The sequence below is a fragment of the Betta splendens genome, chromosome 7, assembly GCF_900634795.4.
Source record: "Betta splendens chromosome 7, fBetSpl5.4, whole genome shotgun sequence".
Taxonomy (NCBI): domain Eukaryota; kingdom Metazoa; phylum Chordata; class Actinopteri; order Anabantiformes; family Osphronemidae; genus Betta; species Betta splendens.
Genome location: NC_040887.2, coordinates 7,615,822 through 7,626,310, shown reverse-complemented (window position 1 = coordinate 7,626,310; position 10,489 = coordinate 7,615,822). Strand labels below are relative to the sequence as shown.

The following is a 10,489-nucleotide window of genomic DNA, read 5'->3' as shown; positions in this document are numbered from 1 at the left end:
TCTTGGACCGGTTGGTTCTCTGGTACTCGACCCGGCAGTTGAGCTCGTTCACCATCACCGCGTCCTGCTGCTGCTGTTTGTGCTGCTCAGGGAGGACGGACGTGGTGGACTGGGGAGGGATCTGGAACTGGGACGTCGCGTCCGGAACCAGTACTGAGTTTTTGATGTACGCGCTCTGAGCGGCCGGGTCCAGAACGTCCCACCCCACGGTCTTGGACGGGGGGACGATGCTGACGGATATGTTCCCCAGGCGTGAGGAGTTGTGGCGGAAGTAGACGCTGAACGTGCCGTTGATGTGGTCCACGATCTTCCCCGTCACCAGGAGGCTGAACTTCACCGTCTTCACGTTGAAGTAGAAATCACCCCAGCCCAGAATCTTCTTGGCCTTTGGGGACGCTTTGGCGGGAGGTTTGCTTTTGATGGGCTGGCGGTACAGGTACTGATCCAGCGCCTGGGAGAAGTTCTGAGGCCACCCGTACGGGCCGAGGGAGCCGTAAGCAGGCGTTTTGTGTTTGGTGGAGATGACCTGTAGCTCCTTGGAGACGTGCTTAACCTTCAGTGAAGCTCCCGCTCCTCCTCCATCGTCCTCGCGCCACTGTGGGCTCTGCAGGTCCACGACCATGGCGGTTTCCTGCACCTGAGAGAACAGAGTATTAACTTGTTGTAGCACTCATAGTCTAATCTCAAAGTTTAACTAGTGGTAAACTATACAACACTTACAGTCATGACATCATTCTCTTCATAAAACATTTGAAAGTGTGTATGAAGAATTTTAAAATCTGTACAGTCAGTGGAACCACACTAAGGTTAAGTCATGCTTCATATCAATATTACTTGAGTGACAGGAAAGGATGGAGAGTACAGTATAAACCGTCATCATGGAGGACAGTAACAAGTAATCGATTCCAATAATTATGCGTTTATGTGTCAAGTCCTCTAAATGAGAAACGCCTGGAAAATAGCATGATCAATACTGCAGGTCAGCTCCTTCAGGCAAGGACACACACACACACACACACACTTTAATTTGGCCCTCCTAATAAAGCTCTCTCTCTTTCAATGCCACCTTGATAACAGAGCGGATCTTTTATGATTCCACCTCATGCCTAAGGATCGATCATGATAATAATATGTATTCACTGCCTATGAAGCATCTGCAGCATCTTCTTCATGCTGAGCTCCTTCTGTGCTGAATAGCTCAACTGTCTCAAAGAGATGAAAAATCCCTCTTTAGCCTTTTTATTCCCTGTCATCTTTCAACTTCCCTATTTTCCGTGTTCAAAGTGATTTGGATGACACACTTGAAATTAATAGGGGATTATGCTTCCACCTGGCTTTACCTCATCAGGTTATTATTTCATAGGAAGACTAGCTCGTGTTTGCTCCCTGTCATCTTGAGTTACTGTACATTTTCCATAGTTTGTTTGAAATACATGAACTCAGTCTTGTTCAAGCTTCAAAAACCCTTCAAGCAAATCAGCCAAATTTAATCTTCTCTCGCTGCACTCATGGACAAATTGCGGCTAAATATAAGTACATCAATTACTGAAACAACTTGCTCACGTGTTAAATATTCTGATAGTAGTAGTCGTCGTTCTTCAGATTGATCAAGTTTTACATGACAGGCAGCCACCTACTGCACAGATTCTAATAAATCCAGCCATTACTCCGGTTGTGTCTTACACATCTCAGACACAACTGACTGTCAGACTGTGATATGTTCAAATATAAACACTGAAACTAACGAAAGTATCATCCTTCATTACAAATACTTTCATTTTAGGCATGGACGTGTGGGTTTTACAGCTCCAGAGCACTCAAACGGTATTATTAAGGACTTGATTTCTATTTTCACAGCCACGTGTCGAAGGCAGACGCAGGCTTGGGTCGTTCATATAAATAATAAACAGCCCCCAGTGCATTATTATTATTTCTCACAACAAGTGGGATGCGCGTGCCAGCCGCCCCGCTCCCCGCGTGCCAATCTCTGCTTCCTGCTGCAACCACGCGAGCCGCAGCTGCGCCTATTGTTACCAGCCTAAGTCTGCAGCCGCGCGCTGTTCTCACCTACTCTAATTGGAGCCCGGTGTGTGACAGCCGCGCCGCCGGCGCCGTGTCAAGATGCCAGCGCGGAGAACGCGGCGGCGGAGGAATGGACGCAAAGCACAACACCTGCGGAAAAGCACCTGCAGATGCACACACACACACACACACACACACACACACACAAACAGTAATAATTGCATTTCTGGGACATTGGAGCACGTCCTCGCCGGTGGTGAAAAGATCACTTCTTTCGCTCTCTAGCAAAAGGAATGTGACGACGGCTCCGGAGCCCCAGGAAGAGAAAAGTTTGGAGAGCAGGCGAAAACTGCGGGATCATTTGGTTTAAGTAATAAAGCGCAAAACGAGATTGCATTGAGGTTTCGCCTGACGGGTTCAGGTAACGTTACCGACGATGCGGATGGCTGCAACTGGGAAAGTTCAATTAAAGACGGTACAGTAGATGACATTACATCATACCTGAGGAAGACTCACTAACAAAAGAGTGGAACAAATTAAAATGACGAGGATGGTGCGGATCCGTTTTCCGTGAATGTAATATGAGAGCATAGGACCGCGTTATATCCTTGGATAGAGCAACTTTTGACATATTAAAAAACAAGATCTCGAGCAATGTCAGTAATGTTTTACTTCTGTTTAGAATTGATTGATGTTCATATCATAGACATAAATAACATAGATGTTTTACATTCTTTACCTGTTTCTTTTGCTGATAAATTTCATGCACCGAACCAACATACTTCTGTACTTCTATCAAAACAACCATGAAACAAAAGCACTGATCAACCCAGAACCAGAACGTGTGAACCTGAAGTGACCATAACGAAATTATGGTCTGTTAGGTAATTACTAACTAGCATCATGCATACGCTCATCTGCATCCAACTAGCGTCTCCCAGTCCCTCTGCGCCAACACCTCGTTAATAATGAGCCGCCGGCTCATTGCACTCACCGCTGAAGGGAGAAGCCACAGACAGGTGACGGCAAAGTTCAAACACAGCGCCCTCATCTTGCAGCCACGGCAGCGGCGGTTCCCCATCCAGAGAGTCGGCTCGTCCTGGAGGAAATGTGCCGAGCGAGTATGTGGTGATTTACCCAGTTAAAGACTGCACTTACTTCAGAAGTAGAGAAGACACTCGACAGGGAGAGGCGCAAAGACCCCCAAGATCTGGAGTGAACACTCTCCAGTCTCCGCTTCCCTCCCACGATGTACCCTCTCTCTCTCTCTCTTTCTTGCTTTCTCACTTTCTCTCTCTCTCTCTCTCTCTCTCTCTCTGCACTCTTTTCTTCCTCCCTCTACCCCACAGCGCACACACTCACAAAACTATACAAGACATGACAAAAACTTAAATAATGTGCTGACTTTAGATAGTGACCATAAGAAGAATTATGTAAGGGAGAATAATACAGTTTTATTGTATGTTTAATTGGGAACTTTGTCCCTGGAACAATGTGGCACTTTTCACTTAAAATTCACACACACACACACACACACACACACACACACACACACACACACACACACACACACACACACACACACACACACACACATACACACACACACACACACACACACACACACACACACATTCACTCCCTGCTCGTTTTCACCACCTGGCTGGTCCTTATTATGAGTCATCAACCCGGGGAAAGGCGCTCGCAGACGAGCACAGTTTGACAGCTCTCCCTGCCGTCCCTGCATACTTTAGCCACAGGGAGGCTGACAAAATGACAGCGACTCTCTCTGGAAAATGTAGAAAATCACTGACAACTCTGGTGAGATTCTGTCACTGTCCGCCCATCAGTGGAATTCCAAGACAACAAATCACATAACCATCCAGACAGGTTGTGGTAAATACAGTCATAAACACAGACACCGTGTATAAGTAGCCTCTATACCTCACTTTGAACCCAGGTGTGATATTAGCTTCTGTTTTGGTAGAAGATGTTGAAAACTCAGTAGGTGTCTTAAGATGAGTAGTTAGTAGCTAATCCAGACAATCTTATTAGTACAATAGGAAGAATAAAAGCTAATATTTAATCATATAAGAACTAATATTACCTAAAAATAATATATCATAACATTCATTCTGCATAAAACAGCAATCTACTTGGGCTGTTTATGAGTCTAGAAATTATGTGGGGGAAACCGAAGTACAGTATGTGCATCATGCTCATTAAATACTGGCAGTGATAAAGAGAACAGGAGAGCACGATAGCAAATAGATATGCAGCACCAGCACTGTTTTTTGGGCTTCTGGTTGTGTTAAACTTTATAATTTAACTGTACTGTAAATTGCTCAGCTTACTACTTAACTTAATTACCTTTAGTCAGTTAAAAATGTATTGAGCTTGGTACATTTAAATATACATATATTTAATTGGGTAAAAGTGAAGTGATAGCATACCATAAGCTGTCGTTAACCTAAACGCTTATCCCACGTTCGTAAACAAAAAGTACCGCATTAGCACAGAGCGCTCTTGACTGAAACCTACTCTTTGTTAGTTTGGCGCATGCGTATGAGGAAACTATAGCAAACATGAAAACCATGATTAAAAGTCATACAATTTATGATTCTCGTATGAATTTGTCTACTGGTAGTTTAGCACAAAAGAATGTTGTTAACTTTTACTGCAACAACAAAGAATAAATAGAAGAGGGCGTGGTCTACTTTGCATATTCCCATAGTGCACCGCGACCGTAAATGAACTAAAAGATTTACGTTTATAATCTACATATAGCTTTGTTGTAGAACTGCCAACATATATTGATTTCTAAATTAACATGTAGGTGTTTGCAAGAATACATTGTTTAAATAATTTTGTTTGTAAACTCTAAGTGAGGACGATGTGGCCGAGAATAAGGTCCGTGACTAGACTCCATCACGTTCAGTACACTCTTGTTTCTCTTCAGATCGTATAAATCTTTCGCCTTTTACTAAAGATTTCCGTGGAGAGGAACAACAAGAGTTTTACCCAATTTTTTGATGCCCTGCGCAAGCGGGGCTTTCTATACTTGTTCAAAGATAAGCATTGAAAGTTTAGGATGGGCCTTCACGTTCTAACGATGGGCCCTCTCTACTGGCTGACTCTTCCCACAAGAGGGCGCACGCTCCTGATTGCAGAGCGGGACAGATCTGGTAACTGGCTTTGAGGCTTAGATGTTACTTATTTAGTTACATTATTCGTGTTGACGTTTTTTTACCGGTTTGAGACAAACGAATATTGCGCTTTCCTAAACACCCTGCAAACAAATCAGTTATATATGAAGAAATACACACAACATACAATATAATCCATGAACAAATATATCAGTTGTGATCCTCCAATGTGTTTTTTTCCAGTGACCTTGAATCAGTTTAATTGAATTTTATTTTTAAATACTCTCACAAGCAAATACTAAGTGCTTTTAAAATTTAATATTCCAAACATTTATGTTTCAGAATTCAGAATTTTATGTCCAGCAGTTGTTATAAGCAGATTGTTTTTTATTCCAGAATTGCACAAAGATATGCTGATATTACATACAAATGACTTTAACATCTTCCAGTTCAGATCATATGATTGTTTTCAGATGAGTTACTGAATCGCTTTATAACTTTTTGCAAGGCTCTTCTTGTTTCTCTTCTCATTGCTACCTTTAATTAGCACAGCATAACTAACATGACTTAAAATAAAAGCATCTGATAATCTCTAAATCTATTCTATTTATAAGCAGGCAAATAAAATATGCCACCTAAATTTCTCTTAGCAACTGCAAAATAAAACTATTTTTTAACTATTAAATCAATAATCTCTCGGGCGTCGTGATACAGCAAATGTATTTTCTAATGATTATAGGCGCAGGAACTGGTGGTTCCTTGTGACGGCGCCTTTTCGTCACATATTGTGTTTTTTCATGTCACTGTGATCTCCTGCAGCAGATCAGCAGGGAAGTAGCCCAGCTTTCGCCCAGTGCTGACCTTCAGGTAGCCCCCTTTCTCATCTCCTTTCTTCACTACAATCTGAAAAAAACAGACACAACACTGTCAAAATCTGACCAGAAACTGTTGCAGGATGGTTGAACTCATTCACTCAAACATCAGAACCTGATCTTTTTTCAGCGTGATTTGTCCCATCTCCCTGTTCCCTACGAAGGAGCGCGTCACTTTGTAAACCCTCTCTGACGCCCGCACTTTTATGAGGTAGTTGGTGGGGAAGTAGCCTGTCTTCTCCCCCATCTTCCCCTAAAAGCAGAGCCAGGAGACATTTAAGGTAGTTCTACAGGAAATAACAGAAAACCAAAGCCCCCAAAGGTTGAAATGATGAATTCACACAAATGCTTCAGCAACAACGTGAGCTCACCCTCCACCACTCTTCATTGGAGTCGTCCAGGACTGTGATCCGATCACCAGGACTAACACACAAACACACAATTATCCAATATAAACATTAGCTATGAAAAAGAGTTCATATTTACTGCTGTGGACTGGAATGTTCGCACATACTGAAAGTCAAGGTCGTCTTTCTCGATTGCCTTGAAGCGGTAGAGAGCCAGGTAATAATGGGACTGGGAGAACGTGCCCTTGCTCTGGAGACGAAGCAGCACAGATGCATGTGACGCGTGTGCGTATAACAGCAACGCTGTGCATGTGCATTTACAGCTGCAACCTCTCACCTTGTCGTCCGCTTTGTCCCCACCTTTCTCCTTCTTGTCATCAGGCTTCCCTGTGTGCACAGCAGACGCCAGAGGTTCGTAATGTCTCCGTTAGCGCACACGTTTTGTTGGATTGTCAAATCAGTTCCACTGAGTTAGATCTCAAATTAGATCTGAAATTTCTACTCTTTTTATTTATTTTTACTATAGTAAAATATAACACAGACAGTCATGAAGGCTTTAGCATCGTTACCCTCTCCTCCCTCCTCATTCTCTTTGGGTTGTTGATTCTCTTCCTCCTCCTCCTCCATCATCATTATCTGGATGACAGAACACACTCAAATTCAGTCGTACACAATTACAACAACATATTTAATTAAAAACATTATTTTATGTAATGTATAAACTTGTTTTATGTTTCAGCAAACATAAGCAGTTGTGTAATCCTGAGGGTTTTTTTTGTAACACTTCAAATAAATTTAAGTAAAGGTTTATGGCCCTTACATTTTTTTTGTCATTTTCATTCTTTTTCCGCTCCTTGTTTGCCATGATGACGCCGACGCGCAGGGTGTCAAAGACAGGGTCGTTCCGATTTGGATTGTCTGTTTCGGGACAAGGTTTGTAACATTATTAGATTTTGCAGGCTCCAGACTTCTCCCTAGCTTCCTCGGCCACGTTGACGCGAGCTGCAGCCCCTTTGGGGAGGACTCACTTGGATCCGGTTGGTCGCTGCCGTACAGAGGGGAGCTGTAGGCTCGTCTGAACCCAGGTGGCTGCAGGGAGCAAATAGACCACACGCTCCATCATTATTGGATCACAGCAATGGGAGTCTTTTACAGCATCAATGTAAAGTACTGTAAATATTGGTTTCCAGAAAATCATCTCACAATTTTGCCGAAGCATCTCTGGAATTCGACGTAGGACTGACATGAGTGGTGGATGTTAGTCTTGCAGTTTTTACACCTCAGAGCAAACTTGTTGTTCACTTGAAAAAGCACAGGGAGAAACCAGGATGGAGAGATAGAGTTAGACTATTAAAAATCTTTAAAAACGTTTTATCCACTGTTGTTCATTAACTCTATAATTTGAAGTTTGAAGCAAATATATTTAAATTTAAAAATATATCTAATTTACACCGCCAGGTGGCGCCAGAGGGAACGCACCACCTCCACAAACAAACGTCTGGCTCGGAAAACCCAAGGAACCGTTTCCATTGTGGACACGTCAATTAGGCAACAAGGTAAACATTAAAGTTTTCATAGTTCTATGTATGAAACTACTCAATGTTGAGGTTTTAACCCTCCTGTTATATTCAGAACAATGCGCCTTTGGGTGTTACTGTACAGGTCAAACTAAAAAAAGCTTTGCAGATTGCTGATGTGCTGCTCAGCCAGACTCCTGTTTACCTGTCGCTTGGTGCTTTCCAGCAGCTGCACCCGTACTCTGCTGTATTTTGAATTTATCTGTATTTATTCTAATTCATTATGGCCTCAACTTTTTTTGCAGTATTGTTTTCACTGAGTCTTTATGATTCCTTTTATTCCTATAATCAATGTCTGAACATCTGTGTAGCACGTGTTGTTGTGGTTTCCAATACGTACAGACTATCATGCGAGCACAGACGTCACAGAACTTGGGTTTCTTGCAGTAATGGTCCTTGAATTTGTGGGGTTTGTCATTGACCCGAAGAACTGGCTCTGGAGGAGGCTCTGGTTCCTTCTCCTCCACCTCCACTTCCTCCTCATATATGAAATAGACCTACAGACACAGAGGAAATCAGACATTCCAATTATAAAATCCAAACGCAGAAGGGAAGGGAACGTGGATTAGGTTCAGGCTTTTGTTTATTGTGTTGCTGACAACCATCCTGTTGTGTTTTGTTTGCTTTCTACCTTTAAGCACCAGGATAATCTGATTTCTAAGCAAACCTGGAGCGATCATTGCTCACACATCAGTGTTACTTTATCTCCCAGGGAATAAAAGGCAGAGCTTCTATTTTTCCAGTTGACGCTGCACCAAGTTCCTTTTCCAGCTGGTGGCTATTTAAAACTCCCCGGGAATGGAATTACGGGCACCAGGGAGGTGACATGCTGCTGTCACTCACAGTGTCGCCCTCCTCTTTCACTACGTTGTCAGGAGCTGGAGGATTATCATGGATGTCCACAGAGTGTTTATCGTCCTCCCTGACACACACATAAAATATATATAACATAAATCACAAAGACCGTGATTAATTATTTTATTACATATTAATGTGAATGGAAACCATTAATGGAACTAATTTTAAAAAAATACTCACTCATCCATGGTATTTGGTGAACAACGTCACTGCTCCCTCACCTACATGGATACAAATTGTTTATCAAGTCTTCATTTTTTAATATAATGATAATATTGTGCAACACGTAATGATAATTCATTGCTATTTTTGACTGAATGCAGCTGAATGACAGAACATTCTGAGATATGTGTTACATTTTGATTTTTCTTAACTGTATGGAAAAGATCATAAAACTGCTTCAAGAGAGAATTACATTTTAAAGACTGTATTTGTATTTGTAGGCCTGTCAGAGCATTTAAAAAGACAGACACGAGGTGGGAGTGCACTTGACTTACACTATTTCAGGGTTGTGAAATTCAATCTCATTAAAGCTAAATTTGGCTGCCTCTGCTGGGCAGAAAAAGAAAATTTATATTCTTTAAAATTACCCGGCAATAAAAATAAAGCTTTATGCCCGGCTAAAGCATTCACAGTGTTTTGAGGTTTTAAAGTTTTATGGACTGTCCTATCTGAAATGTATCACATCAAACAGTCTTCAACTGCAAAAAAGTAAAAAGCAGACCGGAACATACCTGTTGTCAAAACTCACAAAGGAATTGCAAAGGCACTATTAACAATCCAGCTTGTTGATGAACCTGTGGATGGGTCCTTCACCTGCTGGCGATGACTGGAGGTTTGTGATGGCTGGTGAAGCTGAGATTAACAAAGCGCTCGTCCAACCTGCCTCCCCGCTTCAGGCCCTCAGGATTCTGGATAAGCACCTTCACAGTCTGGTCCCCTTTCTTTAGTCCCTTCTATAGTTTGTTCTTAATTGAGTTATTTGCACGACGACTGCAGACCTACGTTGTGAATATATGTCTGTATTTGTGTAGTTGTAGTTGGTGCGTGTGTGAGCTGGGCTGAGCACTTATGTCAGAGTGACTGTTTGGGACAGCTGGTGACCTCAGACTGAGCCCAGTGACGAGGGGGAATCACATACCTTTTCTCTGTGTCCTTATCACACACTGTCTTATGGAGATCAAAAACATGAACAAAACCTAGTTTATTTTGAGCTTTACTAAATATTTCTTTCCTGAAAATATGCGCTGTTTCATGTTTAGGGGACCATCAAAGTATATTTTATTAAGTGAGAGTGATCTCAATCCCATCAATTCGCTAAAGTTAAACTTTTAGGACCATGAATGTGAGAAGTGTGTTTACAACAAATGTCTTATCTGGCCTCTACACTTCATGTTCTGCCAATTATTTATGTGAACATATTAGCACATTTACTGTATACATATGTATATAATTAATCATTTCAGTGTTTTTAGTGTGCTAGACACATTTTGTTACAATGCAGTTCAAGGCTTTAGTTAATTTATTTCGTATTATTTTTTGTACTGTTTAAAATATACATACGAAACGGTCTCATTTACAACACAAGATTGTACGAGTTATAGTTCAAACTGTAAACATTTTCTAAAAACTTCATTACATATCAAACTGATTGATATACAAATATA

At 41.8% G+C, this 10,489-nt stretch overlaps 2 protein-coding genes and 1 non-coding gene across 3 annotated transcripts in view; 1 reads left to right on the top strand and 2 right to left on the bottom strand.

Annotated features, from left to right (window-relative positions):
* LOC114858957 (neurexophilin-2-like) overlaps nt 1-3,263 on the bottom strand; it is a 3,763-nt gene extending 500 nt beyond the window's left edge. The window contains exons 1-2 of the mRNA XM_029156727.3: nt 3,017-3,263; nt 1-637 (exon numbers count right to left, since the gene is read on the bottom strand). The exon at nt 1-637 is cut by the window's left edge and continues 500 nt beyond it. Of these exons, the coding sequence (XP_029012560.1) occupies nt 1-637; nt 3,017-3,103 (724 nt within the window). The 5' untranslated portion in view covers nt 3,104-3,263. The remainder of the gene's footprint in view (nt 638-3,016) is intronic.
* Nucleotides 3,264-4,961: 1,698 nt separating this feature from the next.
* LOC114859494 (U5 spliceosomal RNA) lies at nt 4,962-5,075 on the top strand. The gene has a single exon (XR_003786535.1). It is a non-coding gene; the product is annotated as a U5 spliceosomal RNA (small nuclear RNA).
* Nucleotides 5,076-5,467: 392 nt separating this feature from the next.
* Nucleotides 5,468-9,907, bottom strand: stac3 (SH3 and cysteine rich domain 3). The gene is made up of 13 exons (XM_029155876.3): nt 9,557-9,907; nt 9,003-9,043; nt 8,808-8,886; nt 8,305-8,461; nt 7,591-7,688; nt 7,416-7,476; nt 7,208-7,305; nt 6,957-7,023; nt 6,725-6,774; nt 6,555-6,637; nt 6,412-6,463; nt 6,156-6,293; nt 5,468-6,071 (listed from the first exon to the last, which is right to left on the bottom strand). The coding sequence occupies exons 2-13, from the start codon at nt 9,008-9,010 to the stop codon at nt 5,964-5,966; spliced, it is 999 nt and encodes a 332-aa protein (XP_029011709.1). The 5' UTR covers nt 9,011-9,043; nt 9,557-9,907; the 3' UTR covers nt 5,468-5,963.
* Between the last annotated feature and the right edge of the window lie 582 nt (nt 9,908-10,489).